This window comes from Heliangelus exortis, chromosome 1 (assembly GCF_036169615.1).
Source record: "Heliangelus exortis chromosome 1, bHelExo1.hap1, whole genome shotgun sequence".
NCBI classification, from domain to species: domain Eukaryota; kingdom Metazoa; phylum Chordata; class Aves; order Apodiformes; family Trochilidae; genus Heliangelus; species Heliangelus exortis.
This window is the reverse complement of record NC_092422.1, coordinates 51,380,818-51,408,422: the sequence shown is the minus strand read 5'-3', so window position 1 is coordinate 51,408,422 and position 27,605 is coordinate 51,380,818. Positions and strand designations below refer to the sequence as shown.

The 27,605-nt window shown below is 42.9% G+C and overlaps 1 protein-coding gene across 1 annotated transcript; it reads left to right on the top strand.

Annotated features, from left to right (window-relative positions):
• Positions 1–27,605, top strand: SLC15A1 (solute carrier family 15 member 1). Its single transcript, XM_071742354.1, has 23 exons — positions 1–90; positions 3,558–3,574; positions 5,233–5,317; positions 5,400–5,541; positions 8,528–8,647; positions 8,827–8,926; positions 9,391–9,481; positions 11,113–11,196; positions 12,366–12,448; positions 13,504–13,590; positions 14,634–14,723; positions 16,349–16,393; positions 16,504–16,536; positions 16,649–16,737; positions 17,937–18,018; positions 18,993–19,118; positions 20,498–20,647; positions 21,058–21,107; positions 21,703–21,810; positions 21,950–22,043; positions 22,483–22,629; positions 25,280–25,387; positions 26,730–27,605. Exons 1-23 carry the CDS (start codon positions 87–89, stop codon positions 26,916–26,918), a joined length of 2,124 nt encoding a protein of 707 aa, XP_071598455.1. The 5' UTR covers positions 1–86; the 3' UTR covers positions 26,919–27,605.

The following is a 27,605-nucleotide window of genomic DNA, read 5'->3' as shown; positions in this document are numbered from 1 at the left end:
CGGCATCCTCTCTCCTTCCCTTCCTCCTTTTTTCCCTCCTTCCCTCCCTCCCTCCCTCCGCGCCCCGCCAGGATCTCGCCGGCAGCATGGGTAGGTGCTGCCAGGGGGGTGCGGGAGGTGGGATGCGGGGGATGCCCCCCTCAGGCTGGCCCGGGGGGTGGCAGGGTCCCTGGAGGGGTGCTGCCTGCAGGCTGGGTACCGGGGGGTTGCGTGTCTGTCTGTCTGTCTGTCTGTGTTTTGGGGGGGGGACGTTGTCCTTAAACATCCCCCCTCCGAGCCGTGTGTCCGCGCTGGGCTGTGAGGGGCCGGTACCCTGGTGCTGGTTCTGGTGCTCGGTGCAGGTCTCAGGGCACCTTCGGGTGCTTTGTGCTCCTCTGGGCCATCCCAAACTTCTGCGGGTCCATCAGCCCTCTGCCTGCCGGGCTGCTCTCCCTCTGGCGATGCAGTAGCCAAGCTGGTGTCAACCCGCCTCGGAACCCTGGTGAAAGCCAAGTGATGTTAACTTTGGCCCCTGGTAAGATTTATCTTAAACTTTTAAGGCATGCGAAGTTTAAAATCCTAGTGCAAGTTAATTGCATGTTCCTCACAGCTGTTAGTGCTTTTTCACTAGTGTTTGTTTACCTAGGTGTGACAAAAGCAGTGTTTTTAAAATACATAGAAACACAGCTAGAAGATTCAGATAAGGGCAGATGCCATATATATAGCTCGTTAATCCTGGAGACTCGTGCTTGTGTAAACTGGAACTCTTGAGTAGTAAAAGCACAAATAATGCTTTTCCATCATATGGGTCCCCATTACCCCTTTACTAGACTTGGTCCTGCAGTGCTTGAGCATGTTTATGTGCCTCTCCTCACATGCAATTCCTGAGCTGAGGAAACCTTATCCCATTTAGGGAGGATCTTGAGGTTCCCAAAGACATAAGAATACATCACTGCAGCTTCAGCTTCAGCAATTGTGGTGATTGATGAGCTGGAAGAGGTTGGTAGTACCCCTGCCCAGAGGGGTTGGCTTGGGAGGCAGCTGGAAAAATCATGATGGCTCTGGGGAGAGAGAGGAAAATCAGACACAGCTGTGCCTGCTCATGCATGATCAGGTTTGCTGTGTTACAGGTTGGATGCTTTCTGTGTCAGTGTCTTTCTGGAAGAGCAATTTGTGAAGAAGGGAGTCCTGGAGACACTTTTCCTGATGGCAGCAGCATTCTTGAGTAGATGATGTAAGGCTGCTGCAGGGAGCAGGGACAACAAGCTTGGCTGTGCCACAAGTGTCAGGAGAGCAGCCTTGCTCTGGGACCAGGAATCTCTCCAAGTGGTTGTGTAGAGATTCAGCCCAGCTGCAGGCTTGAAGTGCTGCAGCTGGGTAAGGTTGCTGTGATGGTTGCAAGGAGCAAGGCAGGTGCTCCCATCTTGTGACATGGACCATGAGCCACAGGAGCTGCAGCTCCCCACAGCATCTCTGTGGCTGCAGGGAGCCGTGCTGGGTACAGGGGTTAGAGCCATTAGCCTGCCCCCACCTTACCTGCAAGTGCAAGAAGGAGTGTGACCCACCCATAAATAAGTATTTAGGTTCAGTACCTAAGCTAACACCTAAGTGACTTGTGTCTTTACACCGTTTAGAAATATTTTATTATCTTGAGAGAGCAAAATATGTACAGGCTCAGAGGTTTGCTTTGAAAAATGTGAAGCTTTTCAGTATTTTGTGGTGAAAATGAGCAGTTCTGCAGGTCACACTCTGGGGAGATAAGGAGAGGTACTAAGAAATGCCCAGAGGAGAGGCTTCTCCAACATAACTCTAGCAAACCCCAAATTTATGATTGAAACAGATGCAAAATGCTGGGTACTCTGTGCTTTTGTAGGTCTAACCCTGATGCTGCCTGACAGCAGAGTTCTCAGACAGTTTAGGTGCCTTTGGTGAAATGTTTGCTTTAACACCATCAGGAGTTTCCTGAGTGTCACTGTAATAGGAGAATAGAGGGGTGAAGTCAAAATGGTTGCAGAATAAGTTTGTTTCTTGAGCATCAGTCAATCAATGTTGTCTGGGAAAAAATGCCTCTGCAGTGTCCCCTGCACAGAGTTTTTTGGAGTGGTGATACTTTTCCTTTCAGGAAGGGAAAGGAAAGTACACATTCCATGAGAATTTTTTCTCATGGAAAAGAGAAGTCTTGGCTAACACACAGGAGTGAGCTGCTCTCTGTACATTGCATTTTGATGCCTGTGTGCCGGAAATGCCAGCAAGTAAAAATAATCATGGAGTTGTTTTGAAGATAGTCTATCACTACTGCCTTGGTGTCCTTCAGTGTATCTGCTCACAAGAGTCATATAAGAGAAATTACCAACAATTTCAATGAGTCAGGTGTCTGCCTCTGCCCTGAAGTTGGTGTGTTAGCATTTTATGTATATTACTTCTAGGAAAACAGAAACCCCCTGGCAGGGGTGTTGGAGCTAGATGGTATTTACAGTCCCTTCCAATGCAAACCATTCTACATTCTGTGATGCTGTGTTCTTGAATTACCTGCATAATACTTCCTCTGCCTCTGCTGTGAAGGTAGTTTCCCACAGCAATGAAGGAAAGAATCAGATTAATTTGTTTTAATAACTTTTGCAAGTGACTTTATTTGGTATCATGTCAAACACCATAGTGTTGCTGTCAGCTCTTTCCATTTGTTGTGAACTATGGACTAAATCATGATCTCAGCAAACATTTTTCTTACAGAGATCTATTATGGGCACGCATCATTTGCAAATGGGGATTTCAAAGTTCACACTATATACTTGGTCTTATCTTAAAGGTAATGAACTCGCTCATGTGGTTTTATAGGAAATGCTGACATCCACTATGTTGGCACAGGGTCTTTACCTGAAGTGGTGCAATCTCAGCCTTTGAGCCTGTCCCCTGAGGCAAGAAAGCCCCACAGGACACTGCTTGGAGGGGCTGCCAGGAGCATCCAACCTGCTCTGAGCAGCTGGAAGTGGCTTCAGGGATTTGAGCAGCTGTCTCCTCTTGTTGAGCTGAGTGAGACCCCTCCTGTGCTTCCAGGGCTTCCTAGGGAATGCCTGCTAGTGTAGGTCACTCTAATGGGCCATGTGTTGAGCCCTTCTTAAATCATAGTTATGGGAAGTTTGTCCCTTTTCAGGGCTTGGCATCTACCCCTGGCAGGGCATCTTGAGGTTTCTCCTAACTCTTCACTTGCATTTAAGGTAACATCTGTGAGAGTGAACTGGCACAGGATTCACCTGCTGTATGGTCTTGTTGAATGATGTGTGGTGAGCAGCCATAGCAGGGTGGGATGCTTGGTCCCATCAGTCTTTTTTTGGTGTTTCCCTGGGACTGTAGGTGAGCCTATGCATAGCCTGGAAAACAAAAGGCAGTTAAGTGAAGTTTTTCCTAATAATCTCCTCACACCATGAAATATCCCTTTGAACAAATGGAAAATTTGCTCATCCTGAACAATACTCTGTTTGTGTTTCAAGATTTGTTTTGAGCTTAGCCTTTCCAATGTCTCCCAGTGGTTTTAAGGGAATGTTACTTAACTTGTCTTTTTTTTTTTCCCCCCTCCACAGCTGCAAAGAGCAAATCGGTGAGTATTGTTTTCTCTTATAAAAAGTTGCCTCTCTTTGCATCCCATTGATAACTTGAAAAGTGCACCAAAAATGAAATAAATAAAGATACTTTACAACTATAAAATAATGAGTTATTGGCCAACACATGCAAGACAGCCTGGTAGCATATTAAAACCCAGATAAGCATTAGTGTGCCCACCACCCAGATAAAATGTCTGAAGAACCTTTGCTGGCTGAGCAAACATCAGTTGGGGGGAGGAGGGTCCCTGGAGCCCATACTTCATGTGGCTGAGTTGTCATCCACTGACTCTCCCTTAGGACTCTCTTGGCTTTGTGTTAGTTCTTCCTCTTGAATCTTTGAACAGTTAATATCACCTGTCTCACCAGGTATCTGCTTTTGCTCTTCTTATCTTGTGAGGGTTTACTCTACAGACTTTCCCTGGAGGTTTCTCACAGCTTAGTGGCTTTCTCAGCAGCCAAAGTCAAAGTTGTGAAGTGCCAAGCACCCAGTTCTGGAGTGCCCAACTCAAGAAAGACTTAGAGCTTTTGGAGCATGTTCAGAGGAGGAGAGCCATAGAGATGATCAGGGGGCTGGAGCACCTTTCCTATGAGGACAGGCTGAAGAAGTTGAGGTTGTTCAGCCTGGAGAAGAGAAGGCTCTGGGGTGACCTTATAGTGACCTTTCCCTACCTGAAGGGGGCTACAGGACAGCTGGGGAGGGACTTTTTGCAAGAGCAGGTAGTGACAGGATGAGGGGGGAACAGTTTCAAACTGAAAGAGTGTAGTTTTAATTTAGATATTAGGAAGAAATTCTTTGCTGGGAGGGCACTGAGACACTGGCAAAGGTTGCCCAGGGAAGTTGTGGCTACCCCCTTCCTGGAAATGTTCAAGGCCAGGTTGGATGGGGCTGTGAGCAACCTGATCTAGTGGAAGGTGTCCCTGCTGGGGGGGACACCCTGTCCCACCACCCAAGGGGAGGTTGGATCTAGATGACCTTTAAGGTCCCTTCCAACATCCAACGTCCCAATCACAAAGCATTTTGTGATTCTTTGAAGGCTACAGAGAAAGTTAAATAACATGGTCTTCAGGTTACCTCTTCAATGGTGCATCCAGTGCTTCCTGACCAATAGGGATCACAACAGAAAATGTTTCAGTAGATGTGTGAGTATGCACTTGTATAATGCACCAGAGGTTTAAGAGTTTAAATTTTCATCTGTCTCTACTATAGGTATTTAACAAGAGCCTCAAGCTTTTAATTTTGGTGTTCTAGGGGGGTTTGGCATGGTGGGTTTTTTGTTGGGTTGGTGTTAATTAAAAAACATTGGCTTTTAGCGTTTTTATATTTTTTTCTTATACTAACCAAGACTGCTGTAAGGATTAGATGCTGAAGATTTCAAATGGGCATAGTACAGTGCTGGAAGGTCAAATAAGCATTGCTAAAGATCTCTTATGAAGGACAGATGAGAAGTCTTTAGAGCTCTGGGGCCCAAGAGGTGAAAGTGGTTCAAATAAATCTGTGTCGTTCCACAGAAGCTCACGCAGCCTCCTAAATCCCCGAGTACCTTCCCGCTCCCCCTGTGCCTGTATTGAGCTTGCTGAAGGCGTGGGCTCCAGTGAGCAACTTTGGTCTGTGTTGCAGAGTTCCAAGCTCATGCTCTCTGTCTCTCACCTGCAGCCAAACTTCTTTGGATACCCCTTGAGCATCTTCTTCATTATCATCAACGAGTTCTGCGAGAGGTTCTCCTACTATGGCATGAAAGGTACGGCCCGTGTCCTCGTGCCCACCATGACTTCCCCAGCCCTGACTTGGGTTTGTAATCCATCCTTTTGTTCTTCCTACAGCGGTGCTCATTCTGTATTTTAAATATTTCCTGAATTGGACTGATGACTTCTCTACAGCCATCTACCACACCTTTGTTGCTCTCTGCTACCTGACACCAATCCTTGGAGCGCTCATTGCGGACTCTTGGCTGGGAAAGTTCAAGTGAGAGCTTCCTCAGAAAAAACAAAAAAATCATGAAAGCTCACCTGAGCTCAGTGGCACTGAAACCATCTTCTAAAGCAGCACTTCAGAACAGCTTCAGAGCTGGTGTTGCCCACTCCAGGATTGTCTGTGTTTTGGGGGTTTTTCCCCACCCAAAGCTTGAGGTTTTAATTTATTTAGCTCAGACCTGAAACTGCACTGAATTAACAAATGTTACAGTTCTGCTCATCAGTTAAGGGTGGTAATTTGCGTAGGCTAAGCTAAGGAAAACTATTCACCAGGATGTGAAAATAGATACTGGAGGTTATATTTATATTGGTTTGAATCTCTACCTGTTGCAGGTGGACAATGAAATGGTGAAATCCTGTGTTATATGGTGTGAACTGGGACTTCTGGCTGTGGGAACACTTTCTTCTCTGGCAGTGTTCAAGGCCAGATTGGATGAGACTTGGAGCAACTAGACTTGGGTCTAGTGGGAGGTGTCCCTGTCCATGACAGGAGGGTTGGAACTAGATGGTCTTACAAGTCCCTTCCAACCCAAACCATTCTATGATTCTATATTCTGAAATATTCTGTAATTTCAGTATCAGGTCAGTGAGAGGGTTTTCTGAGTTGCAACTCTTTCTTTCATTGATGAATTCTGGATTTTTTACCTGTGTGCTTGTTGCTTAGAGAAGTACCACCGAGCCAAGTAAAAAAGCACAATAAAGATTTTATGGAAGGCTCTGAGTCAGGAATGTTACCTGACTTGTCAAAGGTCTCCCAGAGATTAGAGTTGAAGCTTGGCTGTGCATTTGGTTGGCTGCACCATCTTCTGCTGTGTTGAGCAGGGATGTGACCATGGCCAGGAGTGCTCTGTGGAGTAAAGTCAACACAGAAATGTTTTTAGGGAATTTTTTGGTTTCCATTTATGTGGAAGTTGGCAGTCTCTGCCTGTTTGTCAGGTCCTACACCCTCAAGCAACATGAACTAGATGGAGTTTCTTACTGGTTTTGTATTATGTCTTTGACAAGAAGCCCCATCCCTGTAAGGTCATTGCAAGTGGCTCAGTATCTTGCAGACTGCAGGCTGAATGTGTGCACTCACTTGTTCAGATGGTATGATTTAGTTTTTAATTTTTTTTTTAATATATTTTGGCTTTCATCTGTTTTATCAGAAGCTTTGCAGACCTTGAATCCCTTCTCCTCTGGTATTTGTGTGTACCACTAACACAGCTGCAAGCCTTTGGTCACCACACCCCTAATAGGGACTCAGTAGGATGGCTCAGGGCTTAAAACTAGAATTATAAGCTTAACAAGAAAAAAATCCCATGCTTTTGGGAAAAAAAATGAAAAAATATTAATGTATCATTGCCCTAAAATACAGGAAGGTGTCATAAGGAAGGTTTAAATGATATTTAATATTAAAAAATCTATGATGAAGAGAGGAGGAGGATGTTACCCAAACAGTGTCAGGCACTCCCTTCTATTAGAGACCTATGCAGACCCCTGTTGTGCAATGTCTGCTAAGGAGCATTGTGGAACCTGCCCATGTATTGTCAGATGTGAAGTTCTTAGGGAAAATAGTACTGAAATCACAAGTATTTTTAAATTGTCTACAGTCTATGCAGTGCCAATGATGTAAGTGTTGTCTTCACAGCATGCTTATGAGCCTCACAAATTAAAGAAAAAAAAAAAAAAAAAAAAAAAAGAGAAGTTTCCCTACTGGTCAGATCAGGTTTAATTTTAATTTCCATTGGAAAATTTCTCCCAGGTTGTTAAGCAACTGAAATACCTGTTTAAAAATTATCTGCTAAATATGACTAAATACACTCTTGCCCCACCTTGTATAGATCTTTACCCTGCTACAGGGAAGAGCATTTTTAAGTCAGAGAAGCCTTGTCCTAAAGTGATAAGAGCTTGGTCCATGGTGTGAGTGGTGCTTCCTCTGTCCCTCTTGTATTGGGCTGCTCCAAATTTGGTGTGAGGTTCTCTTGCCCCTGTCAAATAGATTTGGGTTGTCCTGAATCCTTGAACTTTGCCCTCCACTTTGCCTTTGGGAATGCTCCTGCAGCAAACTAAACTTTTAAATCATTTCACACCACTGGATCTTATTTCTCCTGTTTCTCCAAACTGGAGACCCAGGTGTGTGCCTAGGAAATGGAGCCCCAGCCAAGGGGATTAAACTATAGCCACATACTTAAGATCAAAAAAAAATTTAAAATGAAGGACATTTTTATATACAAGAAAGAAGAATGGGCCCTAAAGGCATGGGGGAGTGGGCTAGGGGCTGGTGAGTCTCCAGTATTACCACTCTATTACCTTCCTGGCAGAGGAGAATCAGGTTGAAAGCCTGCAACCTGTGCTCCTCAGTGCTGCTCTCACTCTGCCCTGAGTTTAAACATGTTGGTTTAACTCTACCCTTGCAGCTGAGGGAGTGGGGTAATCCAGGTGTTCTTCATAACAGTATCTTGGGAGAAGCTTTCATGTTTAAGGTACATATAAAATCTTCATTAATTTTTTTAACTCCTGGCAGCTAAAACATAAAAGCATAGAGAATGTTTCATTAAACATACTAAAAGTAAGTGTAAATTGCATACTTCAGCATTGTAGAGTAGTCCACTAGAACTTCACCATACATGAAATAAGGTACTGGCATTCTCAAGTTGGTTATTAAAAAGGAAACCAATGAAGGTGTTTAAATATCCCTTGTGACCCGGTGATATCTGCAGAATCCATTTGTCCTCTTGCCTTGCTTACTTAAACAAGGGTAGCTAAAACAGTATTGATTTTTTAAAATATGCAGAGTAGAAATATTGTGACAGAGGTATGTGGAGAGATTTTTATAGCAGCTTGTAATAAGTTGAGTCCCCAACCTGTCGTTTCTGTTAATAATGCTTCTGTGCCAAGCACCACTGAAATGAGCAAAAAATCTACATTATCTGTGTGTATGCCTGTGTGTGTAACTGTGTCAAGGTAGCTAAAAATGTCTCCTCTCTTCTTAACAGGACCATTGTCTCCCTGTCCATTGTCTATACAATTGGGCAGGCAATCACATCAGTGAGCTCCATAAGTGACCTGACAGATTATGACCACAATGGCTCTCCTGACAATAAATCAGTGCACATGTGAGTTGGCTTCTGAATGGGATCTTTCCAGGCTGATGAAGGGTGGGACAACTTCTGCCTTAAATTAAAGCTGTTTCAATTTCATCTCTCTTGCAGTCTGCCTCCTACATACACTTTAAGCAAGAAAGCAAGTGATTTTGGTGTTTTTTTCCCTTCTTCTCTTTTCTGCTTTGTCCCAGTGCTCTGAGCATGACTGGCTTGATCCTCATTGCACTTGGTACTGGTGGAATCAAACCCTGTGTGGCAGCGTTTGGTGGAGATCAGTTTGAAGAAGAACAGGTAACACTGTCCTGCACATTTTCAATCATACAGATACTCTTACTAATGTCTGACAGTTTTAATACCCTAAAAGTATCCATATTTAGACATCCCCGAGTGGCTGAAGAATCATACAACAATCAAGGTTGGAAAAGACCTCTAAGATCATTGAGTCCAAGCATCCACCCTACAAGCCTTAACCACTAAACCATCCACTGTAGCTCTTCATCTACCCATCTTTTGAACACTTCCAGGGATGGTGCCCCTGGCAGCCTGTTCCAGTGCCTCACCACTCTTTCTGTGAAGTTTTTTCCTAATATCTAACTTGAACCTCCCCTGGTGGAGCTTTGCCCCATTTCCTCTTGTCCTAAAGAAGGAGCTAGATAACTATTTGTCTTGAGCTGTACAAACAGAGATGCTGATTGTTCAATCCAGGTTGTTCAGTGTGGTTCTGGCTAAGTCTTTCTAAACATTTTTTTTTTTAGGAAAAACAAAGAACAAGATTCTTCTCTATCTTTTATTTGTCTATTAATGCTGGAAGTCTTCTGTCTACTATAATCACTCCAGTTCTCCGAGGTAAGGCCACACATTTGTTTATAAAATAGTTAAACATCAGCAAAGGATTAGTGTGGGATTGCAGTCCAGGTAGATTTAAATGAATGGTCTGTTCTTTGACACATTGTGGAGTTATCTGGTCTTCAGGTTTTCAAGTATGTCATCCAACTTCTCACAGGTCAGGTAAATTCAAAAACAAGCCTTCAGGATCAGAAGTACTGGGTCCAAAGACATGCTGAAGCCATCAACTTGTAGTGCATGTGTTAATTCCATGGAGTTACAAATGTAGCATCTCTTCCAATGCCTTTAAAACCCTCACACAAGGCTGTATAAGAAGGGAGGGAGGGAGAGAGGGAGAGAGGGGAGAGCCCTCTACTCTGGAAGTGGAGGCTGATCTAAGGTGCACCCATGCAAAGTAGGGAAGCACCTATGCATGTGGGAACACATTTATTCATGTGAAAAACTACATGTTTTTCAGATTGTTAGAAGGGGAAGCTTCCTCTTCTGCTTATAACACATAGAGTGATCCTAAACAAAAAGCAAACAGCTCACTGATCCGTATGGGTGTGGATTTTTGTGACAAGCTTACACAGATGGTGCTGTATGGATCTGCTTGGCAGGAGTTCTGGAAAGGCTGTTTTTCTCAAAAGAAATTGAGTTCTGGAATAACCCTAAAGCATTGGGCTGAAATTCTGGCCTTGAAACAGACCGAAACAGACTATGCAGAAGCACTTTAGCTCTTTGTTTAATGCAAATTCCATCTTTTCCCAAAATTGAAGTAGTTATGCATAAGGCAAAACATAAAAACTACCTTGGAAAAACAGACATGTTCAGCTGAAGAAAGTGAAACCATTATGTCCTGTAAAGCTTTATGCATGAGGATTATAATTTCTAATTTATGATTACTGTTCTCTCTGTGTGTGTATGGGTTGGGTGGGTAGATGTTTGAGGATTTTTTTCAAGTTCTCACAAAACTTCTGTAATCTAATTATTTTTCAAGAACACTCGTTTGACCATTCTAGTAGGATTATTGACTTCTCAGTGTAAAACTAAATGTAAATCTCCTATAAGGAGAGGCTGAGAGAACTGGGACAGTTGAGCCTGGAGAAAAGAAGGCTCAGGGGGGGTGTCTCATTAAATGCATATAAATACCTAAAGGAAGGGTGCAAAGAGAAGGGAGCCAGGATCTGCTCAGTGGTGCCCAGTGACAGGACCAGAGGCAACAAGCACGACCTGAAACACAGGAGGTTCCCTCTGAACATCAAGACTCACTTCTTCACTGAGGGTGACCGTGCAAGAGTGGGAAACCACTCTAGTTTCCTAGAGAGATACTCAAAAGCCATCTGGATGTGGTCCTGACCAACCAGCTCCAGCTGGCCCTGCATGAACAGGGTGGCTGGACCAGATGATGCCCAGAGGTCCCCTCTGTCCTGACCCATTCTGTAATTTTTGTGGTATATAATTCCCCTTTTTAATAATGCAAGATAAGCTGGGTATCAATCATCAGCTCTGTAAATAATATCAGCAGAGATTTAATTGTTTGGGGGGGGTTCTCCCCTGGGTTAGCAGTGAATGTAAAGAAGAGAAACCTTGTGTAAAATAGTGGCAGCACTGACTGGCTGGGACTTTTATCATCTTACTTTGTGCTTCAGCTCAAGAGTGTGGGATTCACAGCAAACAGAGATGTTACCCATTAGCCTTTGGAGTCCCTGCAGCCCTCATGGCTGTTGCCCTGGGTGAGTGGAACTGTTTCCATCTTGCTTCTTTAGTTATACACATAATTAGAATATAATGATCTCAGAATTATTGGTAAGTGGTAGAAATCTTCAGGTATTGACTTCTACCAATATCTGATTTAATCTGCAATTCTTGACTTAAACAGCTGCTTGTTGGGTTTTTTCCCAGTGGAAGGGAATTTTTTTTCTCAGGGGTTGGGATTAACTTCAAGCACTCACTTTTATGAAAGTGACTGATTTACCAGGAGGCACTGATGGGGCTGGGCAGAGGCACAACTATACCATTGAATTCTGTGCCTTATATAATTTACTGTCAGTATTTCTTGGACTGCTGGGGTGTATAAATTAGGTCTTTTGAATCTGGTGTGAGAACTCTGAGAAAATCTGTATTTTTGGCAACTATCTGTAGCCTGGGATAGCAAACTCTATAAGGTAATTGTCCCTGTGCTGGAGAAATGCCAGACCAGGGTGCCAGAAGTTCTCAAACACCTGCATTTTTACCAGACCCTTGAGCCTTTCTGCTGCAGCACCAAGGCCAAGGAGCCGTGAGGAAGAGGGGATCTTGCAGGAGAATCCATCCTGCATGGTCCTGGTCCTTCTTGGTCCTAACTGGGAGCCCACCCAGGGTGGGCTTCCAGCTGGAGCTGCTGTCCCCATGCACCCAGCCCAGGTCAGATGGTGGCTGGGGGGGTTTGGCCATGTCCTGCCCTGCACGTGGGAAGGTGTGGCCAGGGAATGTGCCTGGGTGTGGAAGCTGAGGACATTTCCAGAGTTCAGGAAGGGCCTCACATGTCCTGGGGTGACCTGAGCTGCGGTGCCTTTGGGTCCTGAAGAGGAGCCCGTAGAGCTGGTTTGATCTGGTACAGCGAGCCCAGTGCCAAGGACCTCAGTGGTCCTTGTTTTGACCATCCCTCAATTAAGCTAATGTTCCACTGAGGACTTAACCTAAGAGTTTCCAGATTTAGTCCTTTGTCTTAAATAAAAACAATCTGCTGGCTTTAATTTCTTTTACTGTACGATAATGTGCCAACGGGCAATTTCGTTGCTCCTTAGGAGGATTACTGCCACCCTTATGTAACAGCTGGACTGTTACAGTTTCCATACCAAATTATTTGCCACTATTTTCAGTTAATCCTGAGTTGGTTTTGGCTTCTTTCTGTGTATTGTAGTTGTGTTCGTAATTGGAAGCGGAATGTACAAGAAAGTTCAGCCTCAAGGAAATGTAATGATTCAAGTTGCCAAGTGCATTGGAGTAAGTACTGTTTGTATTCCCCAAAAACCCTGGCAGCAATTTTTAAAACCGTTCAGTAAGGTTGCCTAGGTCAAAAATCTGTCAGAGTACAAGGAAATCTTAGGTGTTCTTATTTTTCCCTTACAGAAGGCTTCTTACTGACACCTCGAGATTTAGGCTGCCTTTTCATTTATCTCTGTCTTGGTTTAGGTGTGAATTTATACACAAAGGAAAAAAAAGTAAGATGTCAGTGATGTATAAATGCTCATCCCAACTTCTGGGAATCATTCCTTCCTTGTTTGTACAGCTTTATGCAGCCCTGTAGTAAGAGACAAACATGGCTTGGTCCTAGCCAAGAGCAGAGCTACTAGTACTCTAGTACACATAAAAAATACATTGCTTGTTAAAAGAATGTTATTTACAACCCAGATGTATATTGATCACCAGAGTATTAAGGAGGTTGGAGAGTGTTACACATACAAGCCTGCAAGGAAGGGAGCTAAATCTGCATGAAGAGCACTACCTGTCCCAACTCAGCAATGTCTCAACTTTGAGATCAGGGTTGGTTTTTTTTTTTCCATTTATGGCCCTCTTCATTCTCCGTGCAGATCTGCCAGCTTGTTGTAGCCCAGAGTGTTGCTTGTCTTGTAAGCACTGACAAAACTGAGCCTCTGCAGGTGACTTTGGCCACTGCTCAGAGCACTGCCCCTAAGGCCCTGCTCAGTTTTGCATGTGATGTGATTGTTACAGCCATTCAGCTCTGAATACTTATGCATATGACATTACTTATTGTTGCACATACGTTAGTCTGAGGCAGGCAGGTCTTCAAGATCCTAAGAGCCACCCACATTGAGCTGTTTGCTTTGCCTAATCCTATGTGCACTCTCCACTGGGTATGCAGTGTGAGGCCTTCAGTGCAATAATCCCTGAGAAGCCTCAAGCAGGCAACAGAACCAAAAGTCACCTTTAGCATCTTCTAAACACTAGAAACAGGAGTGTCAGTTTGTAGTGACAAAACAGCTTACAGCACTTATAAATACACTTCTCTACGTTCTTAAAACCCTGTCTCTCTTCAGTTTGCCATCAAAAACAGGTTTCAGCATCGCAGCAAGGAGTTCCCCAGGAGGGAGCACTGGCTGGACTGGGCGAGTGAGAAGTATGATGTAAGTCCTGCATGAGCACTCCTGGGCCACCACATCCCTGGACCCTCTGTTTCTCTTCTGCTCTTCTCTGACTCATTGCCTCCAGCACTGGGCTGACAGATTTGGGCCTCTGGATCACTTAGAAGCAAAAGGTCTGGCCAAACCTCAGTGCTCCCCTGTGACTGCAACTCCCCAGCTCCTGTGGGAGAAAGCAAAGCTGCATCAGTTGATGCTCTGCATGACCATAGGCTGCCCAGGAAAATTAAAGGGAGATAAGGAAAAGACTACTTCCCTTGCTAGGCACATAGAAGCACTTTTTAGTTCTTGAGCTAGTAAAATAGCAAGCATTGTTGGAAACTTTTTTAGTTGCTCTCAGTAAACTGGCTTCAAAGAAACACATCCTGGTTTAATGACTGCAGAAGGGGAAAATGGACATAATGTCAGCTGTCATGGTTAATGTGCAGGGCTCTAACACTTGCCTTGGAATCAAACTGGAGAATCATGCTTAGGAATTTAAGATTAAGCAGATAAACACTGCATTCCCCTGGCCTCAATACAAGCTCCTTACCATGACTCTCAAAGCCTTGTGTCCCCTAGTCCCTGACCACATCCCTTGCTGCCCTTCCCTGGTGTCAATGGCTGCACAAACCTTACCCCATCCCCTTTGTTTTCTTTCTGCTTCTTTGCATTTTGCATGTGTGAAATGCAGTCCTCAGTCACCCATCTGTTCAAATGCCTCCTTCCTAGAAAACTTACAGAGCACTAAGTGCAGAATCTCACACTGCCATCAGTACACATGCCAAGAGGCACAGATCTCTCCCATATCAGTGTCACCTTTAACTGGCAGCCCTTCCTGCACCTCAAGTTTTTAACAGAAATCAGAAGTACCCACAACATACAAACTTCAGGACGTGTAAATATTACATATTGTGTCTTTACCCTTTGCTGTGCTGTGAATAGCACAGCAGTATGCAACTGTCTCTTTTTTCTCCCTTTTTTTTTTTCATATATTTTATTTTAATTTTTTTTACCAATTCCTCCTGTGTAATTCTCGTTTGCTCCAGAAACGACTGATTGCTCAGGTTAAGATGGTGCTGAAGGTGCTTTTCCTTTACATCCCTCTCCCCATGTTCTGGGCACTCTTTGACCAGCAGGTAAAGTAGAAATTGTCTGGCATGGCAATTTGAGTTGTATCATTTCACCCTACATACTCTCATACATATTTATGAGGTCACCAGACATAAAATAAACGTACCTATGGGAGGGTGAAAAAAATACTTCTCTCCAAGTAGTTTAACATATGTGAATTCTTTAATGTATGTTCTAAGGGTTGGTTACTGAGTTATGCTTGTACAGGATTTTCTGCAGCCACAGGAAACTCAGCTCATCTGGACATACCCAGAACTGTTTCAGTGACTGAGGCCTCTTCAAATCTTGTATCAGACAGGACTCAGAGGGTGAAACACTGACTTAAGCTTTCTTTCTTCTAATGCTTATTCCACTGTCAAGCTGTGAGGTGAAATGTAGGGTCCCAGTGTAAATCCTCTGGAGAATCAGGGCTGCAATGACCTGGAGATGCCAGTTTGCTTAATCATTCAAACTTGTTATAAACACCTCACACCTTCAAGCAGGAGTACAAGCCTGTAATTCCTGTTCACTTTCTGGACTGAGTGCTCAGGACTCATGGAAGCTGGCTTTCAGGGTGAAGTATGAATTTAGGAGGGTGTCTGAATGAACCAGGGGCTGAAAGCTTCACCCAAGGCAGACTGGAGGAAGCCTGGCCCAGATTGCCCAGATCCTGATGGTTTAGTGTCGTAGCAGTGAGCTGTAACTATCAGTGTGACCTGTTACAAACAGGGAGCCCTGCTATGAAATTCAGGCCTCAATGCTCCTTAAATGAAGCACGGACTGCCTTGGGTTGGAAGGGACCATAAAAATCATCAGGATCCAACTCCCCTGCCTGGGCAGGGACACCTCCCACCAGACCAGGTTGCTCAGAGCCCTATCCAATCTGGTCTTGAACCCCTCCAGGGAAGGAGCATCAACAACCTCCCTCAACAATACTCCCTGGTACCTTACTACCCCCCTGGTGAATAATTTTCTCATAATACCTGACTGAAATCCTACCCTCTTTCAGTTTTAAACCATTACCCTGTGTCCTATCACTACCCTCTCCCATCTCTCAGGCAAGTGGTGCATGGCCACAGTCTCAGCAATTTAACCTCCCAGGGCTCAGGCTGAAAGTTTGACCCAGCTTTAGGCAGGTTTTCCAGGCTCAGGCTGGAAGTTTGACCCAGCTTTAGGCAGGTTTTCCAGGCTCAGGCTGGAAGTTTGACCCAGCTTTAGGCAGGTTTTCTGGGCTCAAGGGAGGCCCAGCCCTGGCTTGGCTGCTCCCTGCTGGGTGGTGTGAAGGAAGGATGGGCACCTCGGTGGTGTGGGGTAACTGGGCTCAAGTAGGAGGCACAAAGGCACCTGGGTGGCTTCCATGCACAGCACAGGATGTCCCTGTCATCTCTCTGGCTGATTTCTGCTTCTGAATTCTTTTTCACTCTATTTCATGAAACTAGTAAATGAAGAGAAATGGGCCACGAGGATCACTTTGTTCAAATATTTACATTGCAGAGTAAGAATACTCCTGTAGCAAGCTAGCTTCATTTTTTTTTTTTAATTGTATTGCATGACTTCCCTAACACTTAACTTATTAAAAAAAAAACAAATTCATGAGGATCTTTGGAAAATTGACTTTCTGTGGCATTTAGCTTTCTCTCTTTTTGCTTAGGGATCAAGATGGACGCTGCAAGCCACAACCATGGATGGGGATTTTGTAGGTTACTTTTTCATGCTTTATTTTTCTTAATTAACATTTACTTTTCACACCAGTTTTATTTTTTGTAATAATATTAACATGTTTCAGTTTTTTTCTTTCTTCACCAGGGATCGATTCAGATTCAGCCAGACCAAATGCAGGTACAGTAATCTCCTGCCAATTCCAAGTACTTCCCAAAGATTTTTTACATACATATATACATATAATTGCATTTTTAAAAACTTTTTTTTCCCTTATGTTCATCTCTAACAGACTGTGAATCCAATCCTGATTCTTATAATGGTCCCAGTTGTGGATACTGTGGTTTATCCTTTAATTGAGAAATGTGGCATCAATTTTACGTAAGTTGATGTACTTAGCTGACTTTAACAGGGACTCATGAGGCTCTTCCATCCTCCTATAACAAGAACCAGCATTCAGCTAGGGAGAAAATAGTAGTTTATTTAAAACAGGGTTAATATTTTAAAGTAATGGAAAAAAACCCCAAAGCCCTAGAATACTGCAAGACATATGTTCAGGTACCACAGACTAGAGAAAGAGACCTTCATAGTAAAAATATTTTCCAGATAAGGGCAAAGACTTTTAATTGCAGAAGACGTGATGTTTACTGTTTTCTGCTTCCCCCATGTCTACCCCCTCTCCTTCCCAAGGTATAAGATGTAGAAATACATCCTTAGCATGTGTTAAGTTTTGGGCTTAAAACTACCTGTGAGGAAATATGTTTCCTCTTCAGTCCCAGGGAGGAGTCTGGCTCACTGCATATTTTTACATGTAGCTTGAGAAGGCATTTCACATTATTTGTAACGCTGGCAGTGAAGTGGCTATCACTTGCAAGTTGAAGAGGCAAAAGAAAACACCATTCTTACAAGAAGTTTTTATAGGGCTAAGATGCGATTCTAAATTTCCATCTGGTTTGGAAAAATTAAAAGCATGTGCTGTGCTGGAAACACTGTCATTCATTTGTGGACACTATATCTGAGGAATTATGTCATAATAAAATACCTACCTTAAGTTTTACCTTAACTTACCCTTAAGTTTACAGCTTACCAGAATGTCAGTAGATGTCTCTTAATTCAACGTATTTCCCAGGCTGGTTTTTTTTTTCTCAATATTATTTTGACTTAAACATAGTGATATAGACACAAGCTGTTACTCATTTTAAAAAGGCATAAATTCTTGTCTTTTCATTGTTTCATAGTTAAGAACTGTACCGGGTTGGTTTGGGTTTTTTTTAATTCCTGCAGATCAGACTTTTCCAGAAACCTAATAATTATGTGCAGTCAATGTCTGAGCCCAGCACGTGCAGAGTACCAGGTTATTAAGATGCTGCAGAAAAAGATATATTTCTCAATAGTGTAACTATGAATTGAGGCACCTGGCTTAGCAGAGCACTCTTTCTGTAACAAAAACCCTTCAAATGGGGGTAACATGCAGGTTGTGCTCATTTGAGTTTCCCATCATGGAAAGAAAACAACCATCAGCTGAAGCTGTGAATTAATATTTGTTTTAAACTCACAGATGTGCTTTGTGGTTGTACTAGGCCCCTGAAGAAGATCACTGTTGGGATGATCCTTGCATCTTTGGCTTTTGTTGCTGCTGGTCTTTTGCAAGTGCAAGTAGATGTAAGTCCAGCTAAATGCAAGTATTTACTGTTAATGTTTAGTTGTTAACACAGAATGAGGTGTGTTTTGGGGGGAAAATGAGACAAGGCCCCTAAATGTGGAACCAAGCATATGACCACAGAAGCAGAAGGAGTTAAAATACTGAAGTATAATACAATTAACTATGAACACCCTCCAGCAAAACATTTCATCTGGTAGCATAAATTGTGCATTAAAGGTCTTTAGCCTTTAGCCTCGGGTCTTTAGACTGAGATTAAAAGCTGAAAACCAGAGATCTGTTTGTCCTGCCAGGGAGATGCTTTGGATCTCTGATCTCCCCATATATCTAGACTGGAGGTGAAGTGTGACAGCAATGCCCACCACTAAACCATGTCCCTAAGGACCACATCTACATGTTTTTTAAATACATCCAGGATGGTGACTTAACCACTTCCCTGAACAGCCTATTCCAATGCCTGAAACCCTTTCAGTAAAGAATTTTTTTCCTAATATCCAATCTGAACTTCCCCTGGCACAACCTGAGGCCACTTCCTCTTGTTCTACAATTTTTTTATTTGGGAGATATTCAGTTTCTCCAGGCTATCACACTGGGCAGCACCCACACGTGCTTCTGCCCAGTTCAGCAGCAGAATGGATCAGAACATGATACAAAAGGGAACCCAGGCAGCTGCAGGATGTGGGAAAAGCCCATTCCTTGAACTGCAAAGTGGCCTTGGTAATGGCAGCTTGAGCTGCAGGATGTGATCAAAGTGGAACCCCATCTGTCCATGGAGGCATTGTTGTGGATGAAAGACTCCTTTCCTGAGGCAGCAGTAAGGAAGCTTGTGAGACTGGTTACATCCCTCTGACAATCACAGGCCATCAGGCAAATGCTTATCTTCCCCATGAGATAATTGCAGTCACACTAATTACAGTACTTTTTCCGTATGATTTCTGATAGCGCACTGATTTTTTTTTCATTATCTGGCCCACAGAAAACTCTTCCAGTTTTCCCTGCAGACGGCCAATCCCAAATCAAAATATTAAATCTTGGTGCTGATAAAGCAACAGTTAAGTTTGGATCTCAAGTTGCTGATGTGACAGTAGCACCTATGAATTCGGTAAGTAAGGAGAGATGGGGAACAGCAAGTTAAAAAAAAGTAATTGAATGGAGTAAGTCGAATTGATTCTTAACTAATGTTTCAGAATTGATTGTTTTCTAGGATTTTTTCCTCTAGTAATTTTAAAGATTTTTTTTTCTATTGTGGAATGAATTGTCACTGAAAACAGTGAGTAAAAAAACTATATTTCAATATTGTAAGTAGTACTAGTTTCTTTCAGCAAGAGTATTTTTCAAGAAAGTTTAAGAAACTTGATAGTGATTTTGAACAAATTGGAAGTTTCACTCTTGCTAAAAATTTACCGTTTCTTAACAGCAAGAACACTCCTTCTTTCAATAAAAGTCAAAAAAAAACCAAAGGTCTGCTTGGTCACTGCTCTTACTGTGAGTGATCACTTACTTGAACAGTGAGTTTTTCCTTTGGCTACATTGCTCTATATATTGAGCTTCAGATTTTTCTGCCTAAGAGCATTTTCAGGTTCTATGACAGCACAACCTTGATAACCCCATTGACAGCAAAATGTGGTGGTCATTTTTAATGAAGACTGTTAGGAAGTGTAGCTTTCAGACTTGTTTCTGTGTAAGAGGAGAAACCCTGTACCATCCTCCTCCAAATTTGCCTCATGTTGAAACTGAGCTGTGGGAAGAAGATAAGGGTATGCAAATTGTATGCTGATGGGGAATTGGTATAAACATGGTGCATACCAGAAATTGCAGTGTAAAATGCTCCACTCCCTACTATAGGCATTTTATAATCAAGATGTTTTGGTTTATAAAAAGCATTTTATAATCCTATAAAGCAAAAGGTTTGTTTTAATACTACATTAACAAGTTTATTAACATTTTAAATATTTTATGTTAATGAAATGTATTTAAAATATTCAAAACATCTCCTGCTAATAGTTACTGCCATTATGTCAAACCCAGATATATACAGCTTGCATTTGCATCTCCTGGGAAGTGTTTCCATTTGGAATATGCTGCATCTTAATTTAAGCTAGTGCTCACTCTGCTAAACAGAATTTTACTTAGTAGTGGTGGTGGTGGTAAGCCTGATTCATCTGCAGCAATAAATACACAGGAAAATGTAGCAGCTATTCCATAATGCTTGTGGGAAGTTTCTGTTACTGTGAAGTTTTGTTACTTGTGTAACAAAAGAAATTGGTAAAGAATAAGGAAAAAAAATTAAATAAGTGCTTGATGTAGAAAACCAAACAAAAATGAAAGTGAGATGCTCATGATCTCTGTCACTTCAGAAGTAGCAAGCATGTAAATTTCTGACACCCCCCCCCCTCCCTGGAGACTGTAACACCTCCCTCAAAGGTGTAGACAAATATATGCAGTTGCCTGGAAATTCATAGCAATTTGTTGTCTTTGTAGACGGACTACATGACATTTGAGACTTCCCAGTTGCAATCAGTAAGCATAACTTCGGGAGGTAATAGTCAGTCTAAAGCTTTCAACTACCTGAGTGGAAACCGTCACACTCTTCTAGTTAAAAATACTGCAGGAGACCTTTTTGCTGACTGGGTAAGTCTGCTTAATTCCCAAGATGTACATGACTGTCTTAGCAGCTATCTCTGTGAAGCTGAGAGGACAAGCTCTGGGCAGTTTTTCCCTTTGTCTTGTTTTCTGTCTCTCCCCCTGTATGCTGGACCAGACGGACAGGCGAGCTGTAGAGTGCAGGGCAAGGTGTTGCTTTTGAAAAAAAAAAAAAAAAAGTTAAAAAATTGCCAATTCAGTGTTTCATTTGACAGTTACCCTTTCACCAGCACTTGAATGTGTGGTCATAGAGTGTTTTCTAGTAGATACATATCCCAGTAAGGATCTTGAAAGGGAAGGTCTGAAGCCTCTGTTAATTCTCACTGCTATGTAACAGTGCACATTTAAGCTGATCACCGATGCCAATGATATCTCTTGATAATGGTCTCTCCCACCAGCTGTTTGACAATGTCACCTCAAAACCACAAGAAGGAAATAACCTCATCAGGTAGGGTTTGTTTTCCTCCTCAGTTTTTGGTGGTAGTGTGATTTGTCTCATCCATCTGCCTCAGGGGTGAACTCTCTTTGCTTAACATACTTTCTGTACTGCAGAACTCTCCGCTTGCTGGACACTTCACTTGATGTTCAGGGGCATAATCCCTTTAACCTATCTTAAATATCTACTTTGGGAATAATTAAACCAAATTGGAAGCCTGTGTTTCACTCTCTCATCCAGACATTTTGTGGAAAACTAGCACAGGTTGCATGTCTATACCTTCTTTTTAATCCTGGGTAACAAGTATCCTGCCACTTCTCTGCTTTTCTTCTACATTTTCCATTTGCAGATGCCTCTGTCACAGGTTTTGGCAGAGGCTTGCTGTTGACAGCCTCCTAAGCAGACAGTGAGTCGATGTGGGTCTAGCTTGCTTTTTGCATTACCCATACTTCAAGAGATGGAAAGTTCCTTCAAAAATATAAATGGACAAAAATATAAGGGGAAGACTTGGTGCTCGTTGTGCTGGAAGTATACAATTAAAAGTAAAACCTGTATTCTTTGACTTATGCATGTTTTGTTTAGTATTTCATCACTCTTGCATTTTAAGGTTCATAAACAATGTGCCTGATAATATCAGCATCACTATGGGTGACACTTCTTTTGGAGAAATGATGCCTCTTTCTGCCAGTAATTACACCATCTTTGCAGGAGGAAGGTAAGCATTTTCCTTTATCCTAATCTAATGACTCGGGCATACTTGTCCTTGGGAAAGGGACATAGAACTCTTTTTGTTTTATTATAAAATAGACAATTGTCTACACCTATGATCTGAACTGTGTTTTTTTCTTTTTCAGAATAGATATAATTAAGGCTATTAGAAATTCAGTCCATTGTTCAACTTCAAAGGCATTTGGCTTTGGCAGTGCCTACACAATTATAATTAACAATGTAAGTTGCAAGTGTTTTTGGATGCAAAATACAGAATTACTTTTCATGTCAATATTTTCTTTACTTAAAAAAAAAAAACAACACCTGTAGAATTATCCCTCTTGCCCTTAATTGTACATATCATAGAATTCCGGTATGTTAAAGAGAATATAAAGCTATCATTAACCATAAAAATAATAATAGATATGATAATGACGTCATGCAAGAATTCATGTTCATTATTAATGGCCTTAAATCTTTAGCTGAATTAGACACTAGTGATCTGCACAATGCCTGCTGTAAATACTACTTTATAACTAAGGTATGCAGGGCTTCATAAGAAATATTTCTTACTTACTCAAAACTATGGATATATGTGATTATAGAGATAGAACTGCTTGGAGTGCTTAGTGTAAAAGGCTCTTTATCACTGTTCCTAATGTGCTATTTTAATTTCCAGTGTACTGCAGACACTTTTGATGTAGCATATTCTGAAGATATACCACCCAATACAGTCCACATGGCCTGGCAGATCCCTCAATATTTTATTCTTACATGTGCAGAAGTAGTCTTCTCTGTCACTGGGCTGGAGTTTTCGTACTCACAGGTAGGCTTTCCTTCTCAGAGCTTCTCTTGTGTTAATAATCCTGGTACAAATGAAGATTTTATGTTTTTAAGTGGTGGTTCTGAATTGCTGCTTTGAACAGCTATGTCCTTCAGAGCTCCCTATCAGGACTACAGGCTGGTGCAACAGTCTTGTTTGAGTAGCATTCAGTGTTTTCCATGAAGCTATTCTGAATTTTATCATTTGAAGACTTGACCATCAGTCCTTGTATCTCCTTTTCCTGTGTGACTTTCCTTTGAAAATAAGCAGAACTGTACTGCTGCTGCCAAGCCAAACTGGAGAGCACTCAAACACAAAATGAACAAGTACTGACACCTTATCTCCACACCAATTTCTTCCATGCAATGTTTAGCAGAAGTTTACCTATTGTACTTTTAATCCCTTTGTCTGCCAGCTCTGGTTTGTACTATTATCTGGAGGTATTTCTTGCCTTAATTTCGAGTCTATGAACTGCAACAATGGGAACATGTTGAGAAGTGGCTTGCTAGACTGTGATGCATTCAATTTCTTCATTTAATGTGTGCCACATGCAACTGAGTCAGATGTAAAATGTGCCTGTTAGGGATTCAGTGTGTACAAAGTAAAAGGTTGTGTAGAAAGAAAATTAGAGAGACAAAGGCACAACTTGAACTGAATCTCGCCACCTCTGTGAAGGATAACAAAAAGTCCTTCTACATCAATGGCAAAAGGAGGGGCAAGGAAAACATCCATTCTTTACTGGACATGGGCGGGAATATAGTTGTCAAAGATGAAGAAAAGGTTGAGGTATTTAACACCTTCTCTGCCTCAGTTTTCAACAGTAAGACAGGTTATCCTGAGGACAGCTGGCTTCTGGAACTTATAGAAGGTGACAAGAATCTAAACAGCCCCCCTGTAATCTAGAAGGAAACAGTCAGTGACCTATTGAACTGCTTGGATCCCCACAAGTCTATGGGACCAGATGGGATCCACCCAAGGGTGATGAGAGAGCTGGCAGAAGAGCTCGCCAAGCCTCTCTCTATCATCTGCCAACAGTCCTGGCTCACTGGGGACATCCCAGATGACTGGAAGATGGCGAATGTCACGCCAATCCACAAAAAGGGCTGGAAGGAGAACCCGAAAACTACAGGCCCATCAGCCTGACCTCAATGCCTGGCAGGGTTATGGAGCAGATCATCCTGGGGGTAATCACATAGCACCTACAGGATGGGCAAGGGATCAGACCCAGCCAGCACGGGGTTAGGAAGGGCAGGTCCTGTCTGACCAACCTGATCTCCTTTTATGATCAGGTGACCCGCCTGGTGGATGAGGGGAAGGCTGTGGATGGAGTCTCCCTGGACTTCAGCAAGGCCTTTGACACCGTCCCCCACAGCATTCTCCTGAAAAAGCTGTCAGCCCACAGCTTGGACAGGAGCACCCTGTGCTGGGTTAGGAACTGGCTGGAGGGCTGGGCCCAGAGAGTGGTGCTGAACGAGGCTGCATCCAGTTGGCGGCCACTCACCAGTGGTGTCCCCCAGGGATCAGTGTTGGGCCCAGTTCTGTTTAATATCTTTATTGACGATTCAGATGAGGGCATTGAGTCCACCATTAACAAATTCACAGATGACACTAAGCTGGGGGCGAGTGTCAATCAGCTGGAAGGCAGGAGGGCTCTGCAGAGGGACCTGGACAGACTGGAGAGTTGGGCTGATTCCAATGGGATGAGGTTCAACAAGGCCAAGTGCCGGGTCCTGCACTTTGGCCACAACAACCCCATGGGGAGCTCCAGGCTGGGCACAGAGTGGCTGAGAGCAGCCAGGCAGAAAGGGACCTGGGACTCTGGATTGACAGGAAGCTGAACATGAGCCAGCAGTGTGCCCAGGTGGCCAAGAAGGCCAATGGCATCCTGGCCTGTATCAGGAACAGCGTGGCCAGCAGGTCCAGGGAAGGGATTCTGCCCCTGTACTCAGCCCTGGTGAGGCCACAGCTTGAGTCCTGTGTCCAGTTCTGGGCCCCTCAGTTTAGGAAGGATATCGAGGTCCTGGAGCAGGCCCAAAGGAGGGCAACCAGGCTGGTGAAGGGACTTGAGCACAGATCCTATGAGGAGAGGCTGAGGGAGCTGGGGGTGTTCAGCCTGGAGAAGAGGAGGCTCAGAGGAGACCTCATCACTCTCTACAACTCCCTGAAAGGAGGGGGTAGCCAGGGGGGGCTTGGCCTCTTTTCCCAGGCAACTCTCAGCAAGACAAGAGGGCACGGTCTCAAGTTGTGCCAGGGGAGGTTTAGGTTGGACATTAGAAAGAATTTCTTTACTGAGAGGGTGATCAGACATTGGAATGGGCTGCCCAGGGAAGTGGTGGATTCTCCATCCCTGGAGATATTTAAAAAGAGACTGGATGTGGCACTCAGTGCCATGGTCTGGTAACTTCAGCAGTAGTGGATCAAAGGTTGGAGTTGATGATCTCTGAGGTCCCTTCCAACCCAGCCAATTCTATGATTCTATGAACTATAGTCAGTACTAGTAACCTTGGGAAAAAAAGAAAGACCAAACCAACAAACGAAATCCAAGAAGTCCCCAGACAACCTGTATTTGTTTTAATGAAAAGAATGCAGAAAGCATCAGAAAAATAAATGGTAGCACTGTTTGACTAAAGCTGAAGTGGTTTTGCTTCTGTAGGCCCCATCTAACATGAAGGCAGTGCTGCAGGCAGGGTGGCTGCTGACGGTGGCTGTTGGGAACATAATTGTCCTCATCGTGGCTGGAGCATCTGGAATCAAACAGCAGGTAAGCAGATGAGCAACCAGAGTGTGGGAAAGCAACACTAATACATGGAGGGAGTCATTGCTGGTGATTTTCAACCACAACTTTTTTGCACATCAGCTTTATGGTGGATTTGTATTTATAATTTAGCATAGGATGTCTGCGTTAGCTACAAGAGCGCACCAGTCAGTTGTAGAACCAGTGCTTGACTAATTCTCATTAGGGTGTTTTTAACAGAATTATGAATCCTTCCAAGCTATCTGGATTAAAAATTGTCTTCTAGACACACTTCTAAAGTTTCTGGCTTTCTTTTCCCCAACCCTTCCCAGTGTGTGTGCACATGTACGTAGACAAGCTAAACTTTAATCAGCTCTGCGCCTTTGAGCAACCTGGTCCAGTGCCCTTCCTGTGGCAAGGGTGCTGGAATTAGATGGGCTTTAGAGATCCTTTCCAACCCAAATTATTCTATGATTCTATGATTTTTGCCTCATACCTGTTGTCTGCCATTCCTAACTCTTGCTCTGTCATTCTTCTCTTGCAAGCAGCAGTTTCTAACATCTCTACAATAAATTGCTTTCGTAGTGTGGAAATGTTATTTAATTCTGGGGGTGAGATTCTAGACCGATGGGATTAAAACCCATGCAAATTCTATTCACTGCTAATAAATTTTCACTTGCATACCTCAGCCTTGCCATGTCCCTTCTGTCTCCTTTGATTTCAAACCTCACTCCTTGGGCCACGAAAGCTGTGGTTCTTCTGGTGAAAAACACTTGGACAAGACTTCCTCAGACCATTTGTGGCACTCCCCGGTTAAGCTAAAAAGGATACCTGAGAGAGGGGAGAGCCTGTCTTTGAAATTGGTCTGGCAGCCTCAGTTTGCAGCTAAATTAACCAGAAACAGAAATGTTGAGGCTTTTCAGACAGAGATAGCAGTTTGAAACCAAAGTTCATGATCTTGTTCTCTGCCCTCATCTCTGGTCAGTAGGAATTTTACTGATGGCCTAAGTGGAAGCAGGTTCACTACCAGCCTCAGTAAAAATTAAACTACCTGCCCAAAAAGTGGGGGTTGAGCTCCCTTCTCAGTTTTTAAATACCTCCAGGAAGAGAGGATATTGCAGAACTTGCCAGCATTCATAGGACTTTTGTCTCTTGAAGACAGAACGGCTGAAAGGGAGTAAAGTCTGAATTGCTTTAATATGTAGTATAGACACCCAGTACTTAGTTCCTGAAGTCATGTGGCACTTGTTATACATGCTTAGTTTCACGTTTTGAATTAATGTCATACCTTGCAAACAGTAAAAATGTGTATTTATTTTGATGAACAACTATTGATGGATAAATAATACTTTTTTATTATTATTTGCAGTGGGCAGAGTACGTGCTGTTTGCTGCCTTGCTGTTGGCAGTTTCCACTGTTTTTGCTACCATGGCTCATTTTTATACCTATACTGATCCGAGTGAGATTGAAGCCCAGCTTGATGAGGAAGAAAAAAAACAAGTCAAAAAGGATGAAGAAGCAAATGAAAAGCAAGCTGAAGCTGTCTCTCAATTGTAAAACATGTATTCAAAGAGCATTTGTAAATTATGGTAACCTTTTAAACCACCCCTGCAGTAAGAGGAGTCAGGGCATCAGTTACACCTCTGGATAATATGTCCAATGGAAACAGTTAAAAAAAAAAAACTGGTTTAAAATGCAGCTTCTCTTGGGAAGCAAAAGGAAAAGATTAACCTCTCTTGTACTGAACATGGTATCCTGAAGGAACTCCAGCAGAATTTGCACTGTTAATGTACATTAAGTTTAAACACTACAGCATTGAAATATTGAAATTGCACTTGGCACTATGAGACCCTGTGAAAAGATTTATTTTTATACTGCATTTCAATTTTATACCGTGAAAGCAACAAGTATATTGCCAAGATACAGTAATTGAAGCCAATCTGTCTGCACGGCCACTCTAGCCTCACTTTTACCAGAAAGCAGCAGGTCACATGTACCTTAAATTCTTTTGTATTTCCTTAAGGATAATGGGAGCAAAGCTGTGGCATTGTTCAGCTTAAAGTCCTGTCTATGCTCCATATGGCAGTAACCTGGACATGCACAATAAAGTAATGCTTCATGTGCCTGTTAACTACCCATTTAATTCTGTTATGTTTAAAATTAAATGTATCACTGAGGATTCCACTTAGGTAAACAGACAATGGCAAATGACATTTGGAATAAACTACAGTGATAAAACTTGTA